This window comes from Rhea pennata, chromosome 23, assembly GCF_028389875.1.
Source record: "Rhea pennata isolate bPtePen1 chromosome 23, bPtePen1.pri, whole genome shotgun sequence".
Lineage (NCBI taxonomy): Eukaryota > Metazoa > Chordata > Aves > Rheiformes > Rheidae > Rhea > Rhea pennata.
Window position 1 is genome coordinate 6,834,277 of NC_084685.1, and position 21,880 is coordinate 6,856,156.

Here is a 21,880-nt window from a genome sequence, read left to right on the forward strand (position 1 = left end):
GCTGGGGGCGGCCGCGGCCCCGGCCCCGGCTCCGGCTCGTTTTCAGGGCTCCCTCTGCAGTCCGGCAGCGACCGGAGCGCCGGCTTCCCGCGTTGCAACGCGCGTAAAACCCGGGGAGCGTGCGCGTGGCCGGGGTGCGCGTGCAGCCTCTTTGCCGACCCGCGGCGCGCCCCTCCAGCGCCCACCCCGCGCACCGCCACCGCGGCCCGGTTCGGAGCTGGGCAGGACGGCACGCGGCGGCGGGGCCGGAGCACCGTCCCGCACGGCTGCCGGGGCCGCGGGGCGCGAGGGAGGCGAGCCCCGCGCCGCGTCCCTGCCCGGCTGCAGGCGCCCCGGCAGCTCGCTGCAGAGCGGCGCCGTGTCCCCGCCTGACCTTCTCCTCCGCCGTCGGCCTCCTGCCATCCCCGCGGAGCGGTGAAGGGAAGCGATCTGCCGGGAAGCCTCGGCTTTTTAATGGATGCTTTAGAAACGTCGACGGAAAACCTGCGTGCGGCTCCCCGGGCTCCCGCCTGCCGCTGGGTCCCGGCTAACGCTGCAGGAGGACGGGTGCCAGGCAGCCCGGGAATGCCGTGCCGGCATGTCAGCAGCCTCATCCCCCCTCATCCCGTGTGCGCGGCCACCCCGGCCGTTGCCCAGATAAATTGGAGGTGTGAACGGCTGCGTAAAAGCACGGGTTCCCTCGCCCCAAGCCTCCCCGGCTTGTGTCGGGGACCGCGTGGGGCTCCCGCCCGGGTCCGGCCGGGGGCCCGCTGCTCCCGCGGCGGCTCCAGCCTCTGCCCCCCGGGCCCTTCGCCCCGGGTTGCTTGTGGCTTACTCCAGGAAAACCCTGTTGGCACTGCAGGAGCTGAGGGTTTAGGAGGAAGAGGACAAATATCGCCAGGGTAGGGTATGGCAGGGGGAGCAGAGCCGCGGGAGGGGGCCGGCCGTGCCGTCCCTTGCATCTCTTGTGCTGACGGTGTGTTGAGCCGGAGCATCCAGGCATCCGGCGTGTTGCACCTGCGGCAGCTATGGGGCGCCGGGGGCCGGAGCGCTCGGCCGCGTTTGGGACGTGCAGATGCTCTCGGCAGCTTCCCTGCCGCGCTGGGATCTGCAGATCCGCCCGGGAGCTCGTGCATCCCGTCTGGGCGCGCGGCGCTGGCCCACGGCTGCTACGGAGCCGTGCCCGGCACGTGTGCCGCTGCCGCGGCCTCGCCGGAGCCGAGCTCCGGTCCCGCTTAATAAGGCCACCGCCGCGTGCGTTATCTTCTTAACGAGTTTTTGGAAAGCTATCTGAGGCAGTGCTGCCGCGTAGCCGGCGGAGCTCCCGGGAAATAGGTACCGCGATGATTGTCCGGCTTGTGCTGGGGAGCGGACGCCGCTGCCAAAGGGGAGCCGGAGCCTCCGGAGCACGTCGCCCCGGGCTCCTCCGCGAGGCCTGGCCCCGGGCTGCTGCCGGCACCGGGAGGAGCCTGGAGGCTTCTCGTAGCCCCGAAGCAGCCTGGCGGCTCCCTGCCGGGGCGCGCGCGGGGAGCCGGGTCGCTCCAAGCCGGCGGGGCAGAGCCGCCTTCCCCGTGGGAAGGGAGCCGGGACCGGGGAGCTGGGGGCAGCGGCGCGGCGGGGCTCCTGGTAAGCATCTGCCTGTCCGTCCGTCCGTCTGTCTCCCTGGCAGGGCAAATGCCATAGGATGACCGCTGCTGGTCCCCTCTTACTGGCTGTGATTTCGTCCCTCCTGTGGCTCACGCGGGGCTTCGACCCGGCTCCCAGCGCCTGCTCCGCCCTGGCCTCCGGCGTGCTCTACGGCTCCTTCTCGCTCAAGGACCTCTTCCCCACCATCTCCTCGGGCTGCTCCTGGACCCTGGAGAACCCCGACCCCACCAAGTACTCGCTGTACCTGCGCTTCAACCGCGAGGAGCAGGTCTGCACCCACTTCTCGCCCATGGTGCTCCCGCTGGACCACTACCTGGCCAACTACACGTGCGAGCCCCGCGGCCCGGCCGCCAGCCCGCCGCCCGCCCGTCCCCGGGAGCAGCAGCAGCAGCAGCAGCAGCAACAGCAGGAGGAGGAGGAGGAGGAGGAGGAGGACGGCGAGGCCGAGCTGGAGCTGTGCGAGGGCGCCGGGCCCTTCACCTTCCTGCACTTCGACAAGAACTTCGTGCAGCTGTGCCTGGCGGCCGAGCCCGAGGCCGCCCCGCGCCTCCTGGCCCCGCAGGCGCTGGAGTTCCGCGTCGTCGAGGTGCTGCTCATCAACAACAACAACTCCAGCCAGTTCACCTGCAGCGTGCTGTGCCGCTGGCTGGAGGAGTGCCTGCAGGCGCCCGGCGCCCGCCGCCGCTGCGCCCTCGCCCACGCCGGCTGCAGCTGCCAGGCGGGCGGCGCGCCCGCGCCCCGGCGCAACGGCACGCGGGCCGCCCCGCCGCCCGCCGGCAGCGCCCCGTGCTGCCTCCCCGAGCTGCATTCTGCGAATGCGAACGATTTCTACGGGCCCGAGGGCGACCACGGTGAGTGGGGCGCGGGGCCGCGGAGGGGGTGGGCGGCGCGGCCGGGGGACCCTCCCCCCCGCCGTCGGGCCCGTGCGCGCTCCCCGGGGCGGGTGGGGAGGGTGGGACCAGCGCAGGGGCAGGTGTGCAAAGAGTGCACAGTGCAAGCATTGCCAGGAGGAGGTGTGCAAAGAGGTGTGAACAGTGCAGGCGGCGCTGGGTGGAGGCGTGCAAAGAGGCGTGCACAGTGCAAGCAGTGCCAGGAGGAGGTGTGCAAAGAGGTGTGAACAGTGCAGGCGGCGCTGGGTGGAGGTGTGCAAAGAGGTGTGCACAGTGCAAGCAGTGCCAGGAGGAGGTGTGCAAAGAGGTGTGAACAGTGCAGGTGGCGCTGGGTGGAGGCGTGCAAAGAGGCGTGCACAGTGCAAGCAGTGCCAGGAGGAGGTGTGCAAAGAGGTGTGAACAGTGCAGGCGGCGCTGGGTGGAGGTGTGCAAAGAGGCGTGCACAGTGCAAGCATTGCCAGGAGGAGGTGTGCAAAGAGGTGTGAACAGTGCAGGCGGCGCTGGGTGGAGGCGTGCAAAGAGGCGTGCACAGTGCAAGCAGTGCCAGGAGGAGGCGTGCAAAGAGGTGTGTGCACAGCGCTAAGGCCAGGTGAAGGTGTGCAAATAGGCGTGCGTGGAGCGAGCAGCACGGGGCGGAGGCGTGCGAAGAGGCGTGCGCAGAGGCGCGCGCGGTGCGAGCACCGCACTGACCGGGGCAGCCGTGCGAAGGCCGGATCCTGGCTCTCGGCGGCCCCCGCGGCTCGCCCGGGGCTTCGCCCTGCCCTTGGCCCGCTCCGGCAGGCCCCGCAGCGCCTGCCCGCGCCGAGCCGGCCCCGGCTGTTGTAGCCCAGCCGCGCAGCCCCGGGGCCCTGGCACGGGCGGCTGCTCGCCCGACCGCTCGCCCGGAGCAGGAGACCTGTCACTCTGCATTGGGGGAGCCGCGGAAAACAATTTGCAGGTAAAATGACCCTTTCCCGTGGCAAATTACCCTTGACTGCTGCAGCCCGGGCGCTTGTTATTCCAGGCAGGATGTCACGGCACGGCGGCACGGCTCGGCCGGGCTGTTAACCAGGCGGAATGAAGCCATTTGCTCTTTGCAAAATTGCAAGAACCTCGAGTGAAAATAAAGCAGCCGTGCTTGCCGGCGCCCCTGCTGCGCCGGGCCGCGGCGCTGGGGCTGCCCCGGCGCGGAGCCGCTTCGCCCCAGCGCTCCCCCTTCTCCCCAGCCCCGTGTGCCGGGCGGGATTTTTGGATTTTGGCCGGTTGCACGTGCTGGGGGGACAGTGGAGGGGCCACGGCTGGCCAGAGGTTCGCCCTTGGCCGGCACGGCGCAGCGCCTAGCGAGGGGCTCTCCCGCCGCCGGTGAGGTGGGGGTGATGGGCCCTCTGTATATGTATCGGTTTATTGGGCTTTAGCATTTATATCAGGAGCTAAATGTCATTATGGGCAGATCCCCTCGGATAAATCCCTGGGCCGTTTCAGCTGCACAGTTATAAATCGCTTCATCCTGAGGGGAGCTGCTTGATTCGTTTTTTTTTTTTTTTTTTTCCCCTTTAAATGCAACTCTTTGCAGCAGATTAAGAGCTCAGGGCCGGGGTCTGGTGCTTTCCCGCGGGCTCCTGGAGCTCCGGGCTGCCCGTGCCGCGGCGGGAAGGGGCCGGGGGCTGCCGCCGCGGCACGGGCACGGCCCCAGGGTCACCGCCGGGGGCCCCTCGCCCCGCGCTCGGGCGCCGGCGGCGTGCCGATCCTCTGCAAGGGCACGCGCCCGCACTCTCGTTCCTTCCCCAAATTACGTTTGACATGCAATTAAAACCTGCAGGCGCCCGGAGGTAAAATGTTATTGCAGAGAGCGAGCCGCAAGGGTACGTGGCGGTGCCGGGCGAGCCCTCGCTGGCGCCCCGGTGCCCGCGCCGCCGCCCCCGAAAGCGCGGCGGGCGGCACAGAGCGCCGTTCGCGCGGCGAGGCGGGTGCGCGCCCGGGCTCCCCGCTGGCATCCCGCCGGCGCCCCGCGCGGCAAGAATGGGCCCCTTTCAGCGCGCCCGGGCGCTGAATGCCGGGCCTGTGCGCCGAGCCTTGGCGGGCGCCCAGCGCTGATCTCACCGGGGCCGCGGGCCGGGTGCCCGGCCCCGGGCACGGCGCTGGGGCGGGGGGCGCGCGGCACCGCGGCACTGCTCGGGGTCTCCTGCGATCCCAGGAAAACGCCCCTTCCCTTGCACCGAGGCAGCGCGGCGAGCCGCGGCGGCAGGGCTGCGCGTGCCGCGGGGCCGGGGCCGCGCCGCGGGCGGCCCTGCGGTGACGCCCGGCGATTTAGCGCTCTCCGAAGGCAATTGAATTTGGAGCCTGTGTCGAGCACAGCTGGGGAGAGCACCCTCGTGTATTCCCTGGATTTATGGTGTTCTCCGGGCTCGCGCAGGTTTGTGCCGCGCGGCCGCCGCGGCGGGCGGCAGCGGCCCGGCTACGCCCTTTGCAGCTGCGCGGCGCCTTTCCGGCGGGAACGGGCCGGGCGCCGAGGACAAGACCGAGTTGAAGGCAAAAGTCAGTAAATTTGGGTCTGTTCTACGGCGCTGATAAGTGTCGGCGCGCTCGGTGCTCGCTGGCAGCGGCTCGCGCGTCAGCTGCGCGCCCTGCGGCGGGGGCGGCGCGGCGCCCCGAGCGGCACCCTCGGCGCCTGGGGTCCGGCGCCCGCGGGGCCGGAGCGGGCGGCCGGGGAAGGCCCCGCGCCGGCGGCGGAGCGCGCCTCGCCGCCGAGCCCTCCGCGTGCCAGTTAATTTCACGGCAAGCGCTCGTGATGGATCTCTTGTTATTTTTGGTGAGCCGAGCCATAAATCTGTGCCACCTCGCTGCAGCAGTCGGCTAAGTGGGGAGGGGAGAGCCGCTCCGCTCAGCCCCCCCGAGGGAGCCGGCCCGCGGCGCCCTGCTCGTGCCCGCCGCCAGGCAGGGCACGCCGGGGATGTGGGCACCCCGGGGATGCGGGCACCCTGGGGATGCAGGCGCCGTGGGGTGCAGCGGGGATGCAAGGAGCCTGGGGTGCAGTGGCAATGCAAGCACCCTGGGGTGCAGTGGGGATGTGAGGACCCTGGGGTGTGGTGGGGATGCAGGCACCCTGGGGTGCGGCGGGGATGCAAGGACCCTGGGGTGTGGTGGGGATGCAGGCACCCTGGGGTGCGGCAGGGATGCAAGGACCCTGGGGTGCGGCAGGGATGCAAGCACCTGGGGTGTGGCGGGGATGCAGGCACCCTGGGGTGCAGTGGGGATGTGAGGACCCTGGGGTGTGGTGGGGATGCAGGCACCCTGGGGTGCGGCGGGGATGCAAGGACCCTGGGGTGTGGTGGGGATGCAGGCACCCTGGGGTGCGGCAGGGATGCAAGGACCCTGGGGTGCGGCAGGGATGCAAGCACCTGGGGTGTGGCGGGGATGCAGGCACCCTGGGGTGCAGCAGGGATGCAAGGACCCTGGGGTGTGGTGGGGATGCAGGCACCCTGGGGTGCGGCGGGGATGCAAGGACCCTGGGGTGCGGTGGGGATGCAGGCACCCTGGGGTGCGGCGGGGATGCGGCAAGGGGCCATGCGCCGCCCCCCCCCCCGGGAACCTCCGTCTCCTCGGGCTGGTTTCGGACCGAAGGGGAGAGGCGGAGGCGGGGGGCTGCGAGCAGGGCGACGCTGGGCGCGGCGTGCCGCGGGGCTGCGCGCCGGGCCGCCCCTCACCGCAGCCCTTCTCTCTGCCGCAGGCGATGGGGTCGAGGAGAACCAGAAGGTGAAAACGCAGTGGCCCCGCTCGGCCGACGAGCCCGGCGTCTACATGGCCCAGACAGGTACGGCGCCGGTGCCGGAGCCGGGGGGGGGGGAAGCTGGGGGGCGGCGAGGAGGCGGCGCCGGGCCGGGCGTCTGCGCCGCAGCCGGGGCGTCGAGGACGGAGCGACTTCGTTTGCTCGCGGCCCGCGCGCTGCCTGAATCTGCTCCGTTCATTTATTTTCCTTCTCACCTACCTCCAAGGCTTGCAAAGCACAAAAAAAAAAAAAAAAAGAAAAAAACCCAACAACCGGCCAAATCCATTAATTGTTTCATTCAAACGTATTTATTTGGCGAACGCAGCCGGGAAGCCCGTGCCGTGCCGCGCCGCGCCGCCCGCCCGCGGCATCTCCGGGCTTGCGGCGCGAGGGCCGCGGCGGCGCGGCTGGCGCTCACGCGCGTCTCCCCCCAGGGGACCCCGCGGCCGAGGAGTGGTCCCAGTGGAGCGTCTGCTCGCTGACGTGCGGGCAGGGCTCCCAGGTGCGGACGCGCTCGTGCGTCTCCTCTCCCTACGGGACGCTGTGCAGCGGGCTGCTGCGGGAGACGCGGACGTGCAATAACACGGCCACCTGCCCAGGTACCGGCGGCGCTGGGAGGGGGGGGGCCGGGGAGAGCAGGGACACGCGTTTTGGGGGGTCTCCTGGGGGCTCCGCGGGTCCCTCCCGCGTTGGAGACGGGGCGACGCTGGCGGTGCCGGCGGGGTCGCAGGGGTGGCGCTGGCTCGGTCCGGCCGTGCCGGCGCGGCCGCGGGAAGCGGGTTTCTCCCCCGGGCACCCAGCTTGTCCCTCCCGGCTCCCGTTTGATGCCGAGGCTTCCCCAGGGCCCTGGGTGTTTCCAAGGCCGGGGGTCCGGGGCAGGCTGGTGCCTGCGCCCGGGGCAGGGAGCTCTCCGGGGCCAGCGATCGCCGTCCCTGCCTGCGCCGGCGGGTGCGGCGATGTGGGGTGCACGCAGGAGCTGCCCGCATGCCCGCGGCGGGGTCTGTGCGTCTCCTGCGGGGTCTGGACAGACGGCGGGGTTCGGCCGGGCCCCGGGGACCCTGGCCCGGGTCCCGCGAGGCGTCGGGCAGCGCCGCTGGCGTTCGCGGGGCGTCCATCGGGACGCGGCTCGTGGCGCGGCAGCGCGCGCGGCTGCCGGCAGGGACGCGGGGACCGGAGCGGGGCAGAAAGCGGCGGCACCTGCCTGTGCGCCAGACCTTTGGGATTCGCGCCGGGGTCTTAGGGAAGAGGCAGCCGGAGCCAGCGGGAGATGGAGGGAGCCGGGCACCGTGCCCAGGTCCCGGGACGCGAGGGGTCTCTGATGCCCAGCACCCCTCGGTGCCGGGTGGCTCGGCGGAGGAGGAGGAGGAGGAGGAGGAGGGGGAGTGCCCGTGCACTCCCCGGCGGGCGCCGCAGGCGGGCGGCCGCGTGACCGCGCTGTGCTGTGTTGCAGTTCACGGCGCGTGGGAGGAGTGGTCCCCGTGGAGCCTGTGCTCGGTGACCTGCGGGCGAGGGGCCAGGACCCGGACGCGGCGGTGCGTGGCCCCGCAGCACGGAGGGAAAGCCTGCGAGGGCCCCGACGTGCAGGCCAAGCCCTGCAATATCGCGATCTGCCCGGGTTAGTACCTCTCCCCCCTCCTCCGCCTCGCTCCCTCCCCTCCTCTCGCCCCCGGCGCGGGGCAGAGCCAGCGGCTTGCTCCCGGCGCAGGGGCCGCGGTGCGGGGCACCGGGCGGGTGGTGCAGCCTCCCGCCCCGCGGGAAACCCGGCCGTGCCGTCTCGCGCCGGCCACCGGGACGCCCCGTCCCGCCGCGAGGCTCGCTCCCGGGAGGAGCGCGGGAAGCGCCGCGGGGAGCCGGGCTCGGCCGGCAGCGCGGCCGCGAGCCTGGAAACCCGGGCGGAGGCAGAAGGAGACGCTGGGGCCGAGCGGGAGCCTGGCCGGGGGCGACGCACCGAGACGCCCCGGGCCCTCGCCCCGCGGGATGCTGTGCCCGCTCGGGTCGCCGTTTGCGCGATAGCCGTGGCCCGTGGCCGCCTCGGCGTTGCTGCGGCCGCTCGGCATCCCCCGCCGAGGAGCCGGGGGTCGTTTCTGCTCCTGCTCGGAGCAGAGGGCGGAGCAGAGGTGGCGAAGGTGCCAGGGCTGCGAGTGGGTCTGTGCACGGGGGGGGCAGCGCCGTCTCTGTCCCTCCATGGCCGGCGTGGTGCTGGTGGCCGCGGAGGTGGTTCTGCGGCGGTGGCCGGGGACGCCGTGTCGGGGCCGGCGGGCCGTGTGGGACCCGTGTGCGGCGTGGCGAGACCGGAGACTGACCGGCAGCAGGAGGGAGCCGGGGAGCGCGTGGTGAAGGGGTGCACAGGGCGCACCTTGGCCGCGCGGGTCTCACCCCATCGGCCCGCCGCCGTGGCTCCGGCAGGGATGCGCTGCCCGCGGCGCCGTGTGGCTTTTGCCATGCAGACTGGCTGCTCCGTAGAGCTGCTGGAGCGGTGTAACCATATGACAGCACGTTACCTGCCCGCCCTGGCGCACAGAGCTGCCAGGGAGCAGCAGCAGGGACTCACATCGGGGCAGGCAGCAGCGCCGGGGGCTCGCAGCGTTGCAGGGAGCAGCGCCAGGGGCTTGCAGTGTTGCAGGGAGCAGCGCCGGGGGCTCGCAGCATTGCAGGCAGCAGTGCCAGGCGCTTGCAGTGTTGCAGCGAGCAGCGCCGGGGGCTCACACTGCAGTGGGGAGCAGCGCTGGGGGCTCGCAGCGTTGCAGGGAGCAGCGCCAGGGGCTTGCAGTGCTGCAGGGAGCAGTGCCGGGGGCTCGCAGCACTGCAGGCAGCAGTGCCAGGCACTTGCAGTGTTGCAGGCAGCAGCACCGGGGGCTCACAGCGTTGCAGGCAGCAGCGCCGGGGGCTCACACTGCAATGGGGAGCAGCGCTGGGGGCTCGCAGCGTTGCAGGGAGCGGTGCCAGGCGCTCGCAGTGTTGCAGGGAGCAGTGCCGGGGGCTCACACTGCAGTGGGGAGCAGCACTGGGGGCTTGCAGCGTTGCAGGCAGCAGCGCCGGGGGCTCACAGCGTTGCAGGGAGCGGTGCCAGGGGCTCACACTGCAGTGGCGAGCAGCACTGGGGGCTCGCAGCGTTGCAGGGAGCAGCGCCGGGGGCTCGCACTGCGGCGGGGAGCAGCGCCGGGGGCTCGCACTGCGGCAGGGAGCAGCGCCGGGGGCTCACGGTGGGCCCTGCCGGCGTGGGCATGCCGCGGGGCCGGGCGCTCCTGTGCAGCAGGGCTGTAGGAGCAGCTGCTGCAGGTGCAGGGGCCGGTCCTGGGGACAGGCCCCCTTTGGGTTGCTTTGGCATGAGCGGAGCCGGCGGCGCCGGTAGGTTGGACCCGTTGCACGGAGGGGAGGCGAGGAGCCGCGGGTCGGGGCGGGGGCCGCGGCTCGGGGCGGCGGCGGGGGCTGACGGCGCTCTCCTGTGCTTCCCCGCAGTGGAGGGCCAGTGGCTGGAGTGGGGCGCCTGGAGCCGCTGCTCGGTGACCTGCTCCAACGGGACGCAGCAGCGGACGCGCAAGTGCAGCGTCTCGGCCCACGGCTGGGCCGAGTGCCGGGGGGCTCACGCCGACGCCAGGGAGTGCTCCAACCCCACGTGTCCCAGTAAGGCCCCGCGGGCGCGCGCGGCGGCGCGGCGGCCGAGACCCCCGCGCGCCCCGTCCGCGGCGGACGCGGTTGCGTGGGGAGCGGGAACGCGGGGGCGACGCCGGGGACTCGCAGCCGTCTCCCGCCTGCCGGGTCCTCCCCCGCGCCCGGTCGCATCCCAGCCGGAAGAGCTGGGGATTCGTGCCGTGTCCTTAGCCCCCCTTCCCGCGCTCGCCCACCCCGCGCCTCGGCTGACTCACCCCGTGCTGAGCTCAGCCCGGACCCCGGTGCTGACGCAGCGCCGCCTCCGTCCTCCCGCCGATGTGGCTTCGGAAGCAGGAGGGGGTTTGTGAGCCAGCACCCGCCGGCGCCGCGTGTCCCTCCGGGTCACGCGCGGGATTCGGGGCCGGACGCCTGGGTTCCCTGCTCCGGCGGCCCCCGTGTCCCGGGACACGTCGCGTGCCGAGGGGCCCCGGGACGGACCCCGCGTTCCCGCCCCCCCCCCTTTCCCCCGACGTCGGCCGCAGGCGCGATGGGAGACGGGTGCTGGGTGTCCGGATGGGTCCGCCACCGTGCCAAGGGCGCCCCGGAGCAGGCGGGCTGCCCGGGGGCACCCGTCTCGACCGGTTCGGACGCGATTTAAATTGCCGATCGATGGGTTTAATAGTCTGCGGAAGATTGGATTTTGCACGGGCGGGCGCTCACGGCGCTGCCGGCGCCGCGGCCGGGCGCTCACGGCGCTGCCGGCCCTGCAGCCGACAGCAAGTGGGGCCCCTGGAACCACTGGAGCCTCTGCTCCAAGACCTGCGACACCGGCTGGCAGCGGCGCTTCCGCATGTGCGAGGGCACCGGCGTGCAGGGCTACCCCTGCGAGGGCACCGGCGAGGAGGTGAAGACCTGCAACGAGAAGAAGTGCCCAGGTAGCGGGCGGCTGCCGCCCGGCGCGGCCCCGGGGCCGTCCCCCGGGCCGGGGCCGCCCGTCACCCGCCGCGCCGTCGCCCTCCCCGCAGCCTACCACGAGATGTGCAAGGACGAGTACGTCATGCTGATGACCTGGAAGAAAACCGCCGCCGGCGAGATCATCTACAACAAGTGTCCGCCCAACGCCACCGGTGAGGGCCGGCGCTGGGGGGGCTTGGGGGCCGTGCCGGGGCGCCGGCTGAGCCCTTCGCCCCCGTCTTGTGTTTGCCGCGCAGGGTCCGCCAGCCGCCGGTGCCTGCTGAACGCGCACGGCGTGGCGTACTGGGGGCTGCCCAGCTTCGCCCGCTGCGTCTCCCACGAGTACCGATACTTGCATCTCTCAGTAGGTGCACGCTCGGGCGCGGAGCCCGGCCCCCCCTCCCTCCTCCCCTCCCTCCTCCACGAGCCGCCGTGACCCCGGGGTGGCGGTGGGTGACACCTCTCTCCCCCCCCCCCCCCGAGCTGCGGGAGCACCTGGCCAAGGGGCAGCGGGTGCTGGCGGGCGAGGGCATGTCGCAGGTGGTGCGGAGCCTGCTCGAGCTGGTGGCCCGCAAGACCTACTACAGCGGGGACCTGCTCTTCTCCGTGGAGATCCTGCGCAACGTCACCGACACCTTCAAGAGGGCCACCTACACCCCGTCCTCCGAGGACGTGCAGGTAGCGGGCCAGGGTCCCGCCGCCGCCGTGGCGTCGGCCCCCGCGCCGCGGTCCCCTGCCCAGGTGGGCACCGGTGGCGGGGACCCCGCGGACCCCAGCCCCGCTGACCCCCCTCCTCCGCAGCGCTTCTTCCAGGTGGTGAGCTACATGGTGGACGCGGAGAACCGGGACAAGTGGGAGGACGCGCAGCAGGTGAGGCGGGAAAGGGGCTGGCGCGGGCATCCCGAGCGGGGGGCCGGACCTGGGCATGGACGACCCGCCCCCCCCCGGTCACATTCCCGGCCGCTGCCGGAGCTGGGCCCTCTCCTGCACCTGCAGGTCTCGCCCGGCTCCGTGCACCTGATGAAGGTGGTGGAGGACTTCATCCACCTGGTGGGTGACGCGCTGAAGGCCTTCCAGAGCTCCCTCATCGTCACCGACAACCTGGGTGAGAGCCGGGGCCGAGCCGGGGCAGGCCCGCGGGCCGGAGCGGACACGCGGGCCGCCCGTGACGCCCGCTCTGCCCCGCCAGTGATCAGCATCCAGCGGGAGCCCGTCTCCGCCGTTTCCAGCGACATCAACTTCCCCATGAAGGGGCGCCGGGGCATGAAGGACTGGGCCCGCAGCTCCGAGGACAAGCTCTTCATCCCCAAGGAGGTGCTGAGCCTCTCCTCCGCCGGTAAGGCAGGGCTGCGCCGGAGTGAGCGTGCGCGGGAGTGAGCACGCGTGGGTGAGCGTGCGCAGGTGTGAGCGTGCACACGGGCGAGCGTGTGTGAACACGCGTGCGTGAGCGGTCACGCTGGGGTCTGCACCTGCGGGAGCACGTGCTCGAGCGCGCGCGTGTGAGCGTGCACGTGGCCCCCCGTGCGCCCGCGGGCGTCCGTGCGCGCCGGTGCCCGGTGCTGGGGAGCCGCCGCGCGGGCGCCCGCGGGGAGAGCTGCGCGCTCGCACCGGCGCGCGCCCGGCCGCCGGCTCAGCGCCGCTCTCCCTGTCCTCTCTGCAGAGATGGACGAGTCGTCCCACTTCGTCATCGGGGCCGTCCTGTACCGCACGCTGGGGCTGATCCTCCCGCCGCCCAGGTGAGTGGGGCCGCGTCCCGGGGGCCGCGCCGAGCCCCGGCAGCGGCGCGGAGCCCGGTGACCGCCGGCACCTCGTCCCCGCAGGACGCCCCTGGCCGTCACCTCCAAGGTGCTGACGGTGACGGTGCGCCCGCCGACCAAGCCCGCGGCGCCCCTCGTCCTGGTGGAGCTCTCCCACGTCGTCAACGTGAGTGCGTCCCCCCCCGGCCGCGGGTCCGGAGCCACCGGGCGCCGGCCGGGGTGCCGGGAAGGGGCCCGGCAGCCGGGCGAGGTGCTGAGCCGCCGCTCCGTCCGCAGGGCACGTCCCACCCGCAGTGCGTCGCCTGGGACTACGCGAGGACGTGAGTGGGGCGCGGGGCAGGCGCGGGGGGCCGGGGCCCCGCTGGCGCTGCAGCCGGAGGGGCCCCGAGCGCCGGGGCGCCGCTAACGCCGGGGATCGATTTCGCGCCGCCGGCGACGGATGCCGCCCGCCTGCCAGACGCGATTTGTTAGCGCGGGAGCCTGGCGCTTTGGCGGGCGAGCTGGAAAGTAGGGCACGGCGGGGGGAGCGAGCAGCGCCGGCCCCCTCGCCCCCAGCGCTGCGCACCCTCTGCCCCCCCCCCCACCCTGTGCCTCTGGCTCAGGGTTACTGGTTCCAGTACGGCCCCACTGGGGAGGCCGGGTGTGCCTGGAGCATCGCAGGGAGGAGCGGGACGGTGACGAGCGCGGCGGGGCTCAGCCTGGCCCGCGGCGGACGCGGCCCTGGCTGGCCTGGGGCCTGATCCAGCCCGGTCCCACAGACCCAGTTCCCCGTTTCCACGGCTCGCTGGGAGCTGGGGCTGCTTTGCCAGCACCGCTATGGCCACGCGGCGCGGCCGGCCCCGCTGCCCGCGCCAGGGCACCATCGCCCGGCTCAGTCCTGCCGGCAGCCGGGGGTTCAGCCGGCCCTAGGGGCTTGGGGGGCACTTTGTGCCCTCCCTGGGGAGATTTGGCTTTGGGAGTAGCAGGTTTCTGCTCCGGGAGTTGCAGCTCCTGCCGGGCTGCAAAGAGCCGTAGGTGGCTCTTGGGGGCCTCAGCGGCACCGCCGTGCCCTGATCCGGGGTGAGGGGCTGCAGCGAGACCCCGGCGCTGCCCCGGCACCCCACCGCCGTCCTGGGCCGGGTGGGCCGGGGCGCACGCAGCGCCCGGCGGGGGAGGATGTGGGGCTGCGTGGGGGCACGGGGGTGCTCCGCGTCGCAGCCGGTCGGGGGCCCTGGGGGGAGACGTGCCCCCTCCGTCCCGCGTGCCCCCGGAGCAATGCCGCCGGCGGAGCCACCGCTGCCCGGCCACCTTCCGTCCCTCGGTCCCCTCCGTCCCGCGTTTTGGCCCCCGCGGCCTGGAGGGGGAGAAGAGATCGAGCCGCGCGTTGCACTGCTCCCCCGGGGGACCAACGGGGGGGTCTGGGCAGGTGGGGGTGGCTCTGGCCCCCGGTCCGGCTCGGGGGATTAACCCGTCTCCCGGCCTCGCCGCGGGCGGGTGCCAGCGAAGGGTTAAGTCGGCGAAGGCGCGAGGGGCCGTGGGCTGCGCGCGCGTTTGATCATTTCAAATTGCTCTCTCCCTCGCTCTCGCCCCATTAATCAGCGATGCTGGCTTGGGAAACTGGGACGCGGAGAGCTGCCAAACCCTGGAGACCCTCCCGGCGCACACCAAGTGCCAGTGCAGCCAGCTCTCCACCTTCGCCGTCCTCGCCCAGCTGCCCAGAGACCTGGTAGGTGCCCGGGGCGGGGGGAGACACGAGCCCCGCGGGTCGGGGTCGCCAGCGATGCCTCTCGCCCAGGAGGCGATTCCCACGCTGGGGGGTGGTGGGGGATGAGGGGGGACAGGGGTCCCACCGGGCACCCGCGGCTTTGCAGAGCCGGGTGCTGCCCGGGCCCGTCGGAGGAGCAGGAGGGTCCCCGTGGGGATGGGGATGGGGCAGGGGGGTGCGCTGCCTGCAGGTGCCCCAGCCCCATGGGCGGGACCCCGCGATGCCGGGCAGCGTTGGAAGGGGGTTTGCAGCGGCCCCAAAAGCGTCCTGGGCTCCCCCGGCCCCGCTGCGCCCCAGGGCTGCGCTCTGCCGGGCCGCAGCGATTTCCAGGGCTCCTTACGGGGCGACGATGTGCGCGAGGAGAGGAGGGGACGGCGACGGCGACGCGCCCCGGCACGGGAAGGAGCCGTCCTGGCGTGTGCCCCTTCCCGCCAGCCGCGCCGGCAGGGCCCTCCCGGCCCCCATTGCGATTCCGGCCGCGTCCCCGTCGGCCTGGAGATGGGCACCGGTGCCCGGGAATGCGGCGTGGCAGCGCCGAGCCGCGGCAACCCCAGCGCCCCCCGGGACCCCGAGGCGGGGAGGGGTGGGGGGGGTCCCCGGGGGGCGGCCGCGGGGGTGCAGAGGCTGGTGTCAGCCTGGGGCCGGTCTCAGCCTCCCTCTGCTTCGCCGCCAGGCCATGGACCCCTCGGGCGCCCCGTCGGTGCCGCTGATGATCGGCTGCGCTGTCTCCTGCCTGGCCCTGCTGACCCTGCTGGTGATCTACGCTGCCTTCTGGAGGTGCCAGCGCGGGCGCTGGGGACACCCCGGAGGCGCCGGGCACGTCCGCAGCCGGGGAGACGGGAACCGACGTGGGGAGGGGGTGGCGAAGCAGGGGGGGGCAGCGCCAGCACAGGCTTAGCCACGCTGCGGTTAAATACGTCGCTCCTGGAAGAGAATAAACCCTCGTGGCGCCGGGGCGGGCGATGCCGGGCTGGCCGGGCACGGCCCCAGCTCCACGCCGCTCCCTGCCCCGCAGGTTCATCAAGTCGGAGCGCTCCATCATCCTGCTCAACTTCTGCGTCTCCATCCTGGCCTCCAACGTCCTCATCCTCGTGGGCCAGTCCCAGATGCTCAGCAAGGTGAGCGCGGCGGGGCGGCCCGGGGACGCGGTGCCGAGCCCGGGCGGGTCCCCGCGGGGACCGGGCAGCGAGCGCCGCGGCTGCTCCGATCGCGCCTGGTCTTCCGCGGCTGGCCGCGCCGGCCCCGCTGGCTCCGAGGAGCAGATTTGATTTGGATTAACTCAATCTTGGGATTAAATTCTTAGCGCTGGCGGTTTGCACACAAACCCAGCCCCGGCGCGGGCGTTTAACCGCCGCGATGCCGGGCGGTGTGCAGGGACGGTCTCCGCTCAGCCCCGCCGCCGCGGTGCCAAACGGCCGCGGCGGAGCCGGGGAGGGGGGCGGCGCGGGAGACCCTCACCGTGCCGCCGCCGGCCCGGTCCCCCTGACCTGCCGCGTGCCCCGGCAGGGCGTGTGCACCATGACGGCCGCTTTCCTGCACTTCTTCTTCCTCTCGTCCTTCTGCTGGGTGCTCACGGAGGCCTGGCAGTCCTACCTGGCGGTGATCGGCCGGCTCCGGACGCGCCTCGTCAGGAAGCGCTTCCTCTGCTTGGGCTGGGGTAAGGAAGGGAAGCGGCGGCGCGGCGCGGGAGCGCCTCCGTCCCGGCCTTGCAGCGGGCGCCCGCGCCCCGCGCCGCCGCCCCCGCAGCTCCGGCTCCTCCGCCCTCCTCCCCCTCCAGGTCTGCCGGCCCTCGTGGTCGCCGTCTCCGTCGGCTTCACGCGGACCAAAGGCTACGGGACGGCGAGCTAGTACGTGGGACGGGGAAGGGGGGAGGCGCGGGAGGGGCGCGGGGCCGCCGCCGGAGCCCGGGCCGCCCCCGACGCGCCGCGTCCCCCCCTGCCTCCCCGCAGCTGCTGGCTCTCGCTGGAGGGCGGCTTGCTCTACGCCTTCGTGGGACCCGCCGCCGTCATCGTGTTGGTAGGTGGGCCCCGCGCGGCGCCTCCGCCCCCGCCCCGGCTCCCCGCCGCGGCTCGGGGCGGCTCCGCGCCCGGCCCTGAGCCCGGCCTCTCCGGCTCCAGGTGAACATGCTCGTCGGCATCATCGTCTTCAACAAGCTCATGTCCCGCGACGGCATTTCAGATAAGTCCAAAAAGCAGCGAGCTGGGTGAGTGCTTCGCAGCCCCGCGGCGGGGGCCGCGTCCCTGGGGCCGGCGAGGGCGCGGGGGGCGCAGGCAGGCTGCTCCCCCCCCCCCTTCCCCGGGGCTGCGCCGCGGGCGCGGGGGCTCCGCCGGGGCAGGCTGAGGATGGGGCAGACTTCATCTCGCTTGTGGGCGGCGGGGGCCAGGTCTGGGGGGGGGGTGGGTGGGCTGCAGCCCCTCGCTGGGCCGGGGGGAGCAGACGGGGGGAGCAGCCGCCCCCGGGGCGGGGGGAGCTGCGGGCCGCGGAGCCCCTTCCCTGCTGGCGGGGCCGAGCCGCGCGCCCCGTCCCGCTCCGCGCTTGGCCCCCGCTGCTAGTCCTTAACAGCTCTGCTGCCGCCCGCCGACTAACCCAGCTCTCTCTCTTTTCTCCTTTTCTCATTCGCTTTCTGCCTGTGCCCATCCATCCGTCCATCCATCTGTCCGTCCGCCCGCCCCCCCCCAACGCCGCGCCCCGTCCCCGCCGTCCCGCCCCCCCCGGCCCCGCTCCCCCGGCGCGGGCCGCCGCGGGGCGCGCAGCTCCAAGCCCCCGCCCTGCGGCAGCCTGCTGCTGAAATGCACCAAGTGCGGCGTGGTGTCCAGCGCCGCCGTGACCGCCGCCGCCGCCAGCAACGCCACGTTAGTGCCCGCCGCGCGCCCCGCCGCCCCGCCGCAGCCTTCTCCCGCGGCCGCCGCGCCGGGCCCTCGGGGCGGGGGGACGAGGGGAGCCCCGCGGCCGGGCTCCGGCAGCAGCGTTTTCCCGCGGGCGCCGGCGGGGAGAAGGCTGCGCTGCGCGCTCGGGTCGCTTCCCCGCGGCGCCCGCCACCCTCCTCCGCGGCCATCACGTCTGCATGGCTTCCCGCAGCTCACGTCATCTCCGGGCTCGGCGCGGCGCCGGGGACCCCCTTTCCCGGCGTGCCGGCGCCGGGACGTGTCCCCGGGGCCGGGCCGGGGACGCTGCTGCCGCGCTGCTGCCGCCGGGGCCCTGGGGTTTGGCTGGAACAGAAGCAGCTCCAAAAAGCGCTGCTAAAACCCCCCTTTTCCGTGGTGACTCCTGAGGCCGGAGTCACGGTGTGTGGGCGGCCCCGGGTGCCCGGAGCTCGGGGTGCAGGCGGGGGAGCCCCGTCTTTCGGCGAGCGCCCGGCCGCTCCGGGCTCGGAGGGGCCGAGGAAGGGGGGCAGACGGGTGCCGGACGGCCGCGCTCGGGCTCTGCAGCGCGCTCGAGCTCCGCGTCTCCGTGCAGCGCCGTGCGCTGCCTGCCCCCTCGCGCGGTTCAGCCCGGCCGAGCTTGCGGGGAGGAAGGGCGCCGCTCCGGGATGGGGCCGGCCGGAGGTGGGGGGGGGGGTTATCCCGGGATGGCCCGGGCCGGCCCGGCTCACCCGGCCCCTCTCTCCCTGCCCCAGGGCATCGCTGTGGAGCTCCTGCGTGGTCCTGCCCCTGCTGGCGCTGACCTGGATGTCGGCCGTGCTCGCCATGACCGACCGGCGCTCCATCCTCTTCCAGGTCCTCTTCGCCGTCTTCAACTCCGTCCAGGGCTTCGTCATCATCACCGTGCACGGCTTCCTGCGCCGAGAGGTGGGAGCGGGCGGGCGCGGGCGCGGGCGCTGCCCCGGCCGCCGGCCGTGACCGGCCCTGTCCCCGCAGGTCCAGGACGTGGTGAAGTGCCAGGTGGGGGTGTGCAGGAGCGAGGAGAACGAAAACTCGCCCGACTCCTGCAAGAATGGGCAGGTGCAGATCCTGGTGAGCGCGGCGGCGGGCCCGGCGCGCCGGGCTGCGCCGGCGGGGGCTGCGGCGGGGTGCACCCGGGCTGCGCTTGGCGCGCGGCGCGGCCCCGGCGCTGGCCGAGATGCATTCATTTCCCCGTCCCCCCCTCTCTTCTCTCTCTCTCTGTCTCTCTTTTCCCCTCTTTCTGTATTTTTATAGACAGATTTTGAAAAGGACGTTGACCTGGCGTGTCAGACAGGTGAGGGCTCTGCCCGGGGAGGGCTCGGCGCGGCGGGGCCGTGCCGGGCGCGACGCCGCTCACCCGCTCCCTGCCCGCAGTGCTCTTCAAGGAGGTGAACACCTGCAACCCCGCCACCATCACGGGCACCTTGTCCCGCATCTCCCTGGATGGGGACGAAGATCCCAAGCTCAACACCAGCTCCGAGGGCGGCCTGGGCTTCTCCAGCCTGCCCGGGAACATCCCGCCCGCCAGCATCCTGGTCCAGGTGCCCAAGATGACGCCCAACGTGGTGGCGGGCTTGAACGAGCTCGGCGAGCCGCCGGCCCAGAGCGTCGGCCTGGAGGCGCAGGGCCCCGTGTACCTGTGCACGGACAGCAGCCTGCGGCCCGTGGAGTACGGCTGGCTGCGGGCCCAGGAGCCGCCGCTGGAGAGCGACTACATGGTGCTGCCGCGGCGCACCGCCAGCCTCAAGCCCTTCCCGCGGGAGGAAGGCAAGCTCAGCGCCGGCGCCGAGGACGGGCCGGGCGGCGGGAAGGGGCGCCCCGGCGCCGAGGGGGACGCCTACCCCAGCTTCGTCTCGGTGGACCACATCAACGTGAACTTGAACCAGCCCTACGGGACGCTGAAGCATCCCTACGGCCTCCAGTTCAAGCAGCATCCCACCGTGCGGCAGATCCTGGCCTCGGAGCTCTCGGAGCGCAGCCGCACCATGCCGCGCACCGTGCCCGGCTCGGCGATGAAAGCGGGGTCCCTGGAGGTGAGCGCGGGCACCCGGGGACGTGCACGGGAGGGGAAACGCCTGGGAGGGGAGGCCCAGGGTGCGGAGAGCATGCACGAGCACGCACAAGCGTGCTGCCCCCTTCCTGTGCTCGCCTTGTCCTTCGCCTGGGGCTCGCTCTGCTCCCTGGGTGGAGAAGCTGGCACGTCCCCCCACCCCGGCCGCTAGCCCCGTGCCGCTGGCCGGGCTCCGCGGCGCAGCCCAGCGCCCTCCCTCGCCTTCCCGCCTGCCCGGTGTGTAAGGACCTTTCCGTTTTGTTGTCCGTCTCCTCCCTGCCTCGTCCCTGCTCCGGGCCCTGTGCGTCCCCCGCCAGAGGAAGAGGTTGCGATACTCTGATCTGGATTTTGAGGTAAGCTCTGCCACGCGGTCGGGATTACTGGCAGCGCCGCGGCGGGACGGGCACCCGCTGCCTGTCCCTCGCCCTGCCGGGGCGGCGCCGGGGTCCCCGGCCCCACGAGCCGGCCGCGGGTGCAGCGGGCGCGAAGCACCTTTTCCTTGGTTACCTCTCCCCCAGCCCCGGTCGGATTTGAGCAAACCAAGCTCCGAGGAGTTTGATACCAGGCAATAAAGAGCATTAGCTCTTGATTAAAACGCCAGTGTGGAGCGGGAGGGTTTTAGCTGGCTTTACGGGAGGAGCTGATGCTCACGGGCAGGCTGGGTCCGGCGGGGCTCGGCTGGCGAGAAGGGGCTCAGCGTGACATCTAAGCCCGTGCGTTGACCGGCGTGCCACCGCGGGGCAGAGGCCCCAGGGGGTGCCCCGGAGGGGTGGCGAGCGAGGGGGGGGGCCGGGGCGCGGGGCTGTGCCGGCGGCAGGCACCCACCGCCGCCGCGGGGCCCCTCTCGCCCGGCAGAAGGTGATGCACACGCGGAAGCGCCACTCCGAGCTCTACCACGAGCTGAACCAGAAGTTTCACACGCTGGACCGGTACCGGGCGCCGGCCACCGGCACCTCCAAGGTGAGGGCCCCGGTGCTGCGTCTCGCCCTGCAGCAAGCGCTGCTCCCCCCGCCGCTCTGCACCCCCCCTGCCCCGGGGACCAGCCGGGGCGTTGCGGGCGGACGCAGCACCCCGGGGAGGTGCAGGGCTGTGGGGCGAGCGCTGAGCGGGGCTGTGTCTCCTCCGCAGCGAGAGAAGCGGTGGAGCGTCTCCTCGGGCGGCGGGGAGAAGAGCACGGCCACCGTGAGTGCCTGGGGGCCCGGGGGGTGATGCGCCCCATCCTGCACGGGCCCGGGGGGTCCAGAGCACCCCGGGATGGGCCGGAGGAGGAGGGTGGCTCCCCCGCCCCGGGTCTGGGTGCTGGGTGCTGGATGCCCTGCGTGCACCCGGCGGCAGAGAGCCGCGCGTGCCCCAGCACCCCGTTTCGCCCCGCAGGACGCGGCCGGCCCCGAGGAGCTGCGGCCGCCGCCGGCAGCGCCGCCGCCGCCGAAGCCCTGGAGCACGTTCAAGGCGATGACGCTGGGCTCGCTGCCCAGCGCCCAGCGGGACCGGCTGGAGCTGCGCCGCGCCGACTGGGAGAGCCCCGGCGCGAGCCTCGACGCGGCCGACGGGGACTTCCAGACGGAGGTGTGAGCCGCCGGGGCGCCGTGCCCGCCGGCAGCACGAGCCCGGCCGCCGCGGTTCGCGCCGTGCCCTCCCCGGCGGCTCGCGGGGGAAGGGACCGCGCTGCCCGCCGGCCGCCCTGCTCCGCGGGGCCGGGGGGCCCCCCGCACCTCCCTGCACCCCCCACGCTCGCGCACGCGTGCACGGGGCAGGACCGGCCGCCGAGGGAGCTGGAGCGTCGTTCTTTTCTACCGGGATGTTTCTTCACGCAGTGCACCGTGTGCACGCGCCGCGCCGCCGGCGGGGAGCCCGGGGCCGGCCCGCCGCCGCTCCGGCCGGCCCCCCTCCCGGCTCTCCCCACCGTCCCCACCCCACGGGGCAGGTGCTGTCATTGTTGGAAATAAAAGTTCACTCTCTGTGGTGCCGTGGGGCCGCGGCGTGGTGCTTCGTGTCCCGGGGCCCCGGCGTGCCCCGGCTCGCGGCTGCGGGGAGCCCGCTGCCCGAGCAGCATCCCTCCGCCTCGCAGAGGAGCCTCGTACCGCGGGAGCCAAGAGCAGTAAATTACCCGGTAATTAATCTACGAGTGATCCGTAACTTCGGAGGGAGGAGACTGCCGTGCAGCTGCGGAGGCGGCTAACGCGGCGCCCTCGGTGCTCCCGGAGCAGCCCTCGGAGCAGCCCTCGCTGCCGCCGAGCCCCCGGGCACCCTCTGCCCCCGGGGAACGGCTGCTGCCCGCTGCAGAGCGGGGCCCTCGGGGTGCCGGGGCAGCGCCGTGGCCCTCGCCGCGGCGGCAGTTCGCGCTCGTCAGCGCAGGTCTGGGCACGCGACTGCGAGACGAGCGACATCAAAGCGGGTGCAGGGGCGCGCTGTCGAGGAAACCCGCCTCGGCCCGATCAGCGCCGCCGGGGAGGCGCCAGCGGCCGCCCGGCACCCGGCAGGGACCCGGGGCGCGCGCCCCGGGAGGGGGCTGCTCGGCGCGGGGGGACGCCCCCTCGACGCCCAGCGGCGGCTCCGGTCGCGGGGGTCTCTCCGCCGGGGGCTGCTCCGGAGCCCTGCTGGGGTACGGGAGCAGGATTTGCCCCCCCCCCCCGGGGCTGAA

General features: G+C 73.5%; 1 protein-coding gene across 1 annotated transcript; it reads left to right on the forward strand.

Moving 5' to 3' along the window:
* Positions 1-1,654: 1,654 nt before the first annotated feature.
* Positions 1,655-21,071, forward strand: ADGRB2 (adhesion G protein-coupled receptor B2). The gene is made up of 31 exons (XM_062593929.1): positions 1,655-2,477; positions 6,223-6,306; positions 6,696-6,860; positions 7,712-7,876; positions 9,721-9,885; positions 10,623-10,787; positions 10,878-10,979; positions 11,064-11,170; positions 11,290-11,484; positions 11,608-11,676; positions 11,803-11,911; positions 11,996-12,163; positions 12,374-12,542; positions 12,627-12,729; positions 12,840-12,883; positions 14,142-14,268; positions 14,981-15,084; positions 15,323-15,425; positions 15,814-15,964; positions 16,085-16,154; positions 16,257-16,323; positions 16,425-16,510; positions 17,061-17,159; positions 17,924-18,095; positions 18,165-18,260; positions 18,444-18,483; positions 18,564-19,222; positions 19,557-19,592; positions 20,095-20,199; positions 20,368-20,421; positions 20,614-21,071. Exons 1-31 carry the CDS (start codon positions 1,664-1,666, stop codon positions 20,809-20,811), a joined length of 4,791 nt encoding a protein of 1,596 aa, XP_062449913.1. The 5' UTR covers positions 1,655-1,663; the 3' UTR covers positions 20,812-21,071.
* The last annotated feature ends 809 nt before the right edge of the window (positions 21,072-21,880 follow it).

What these genes read in the sequence shown, in the direction of transcription:
- ADGRB2 (XM_062593929.1), top strand. Translation starts at nt 1,664, where the DNA reads ATGACCGCTGCTGGTCCCCTCTTACTGGCTGTGATTTCGTCCCTCCTG. An exon ending in CAACGAGAAGAAGTGCCCAG is followed by an intron (nt 10,788 to 10,877) that starts GTAGCGGGCGGC and finishes CCCTCCCCGCAG; the next exon opens with CCTACCACGAGATGTGCAAG. An exon ending in ATCTACGCTGCCTTCTGGAG is followed by an intron (nt 15,085 to 15,322) that starts GTGCCAGCGCGG and finishes CCTGCCCCGCAG; the next exon opens with GTTCATCAAGTCGGAGCGCT.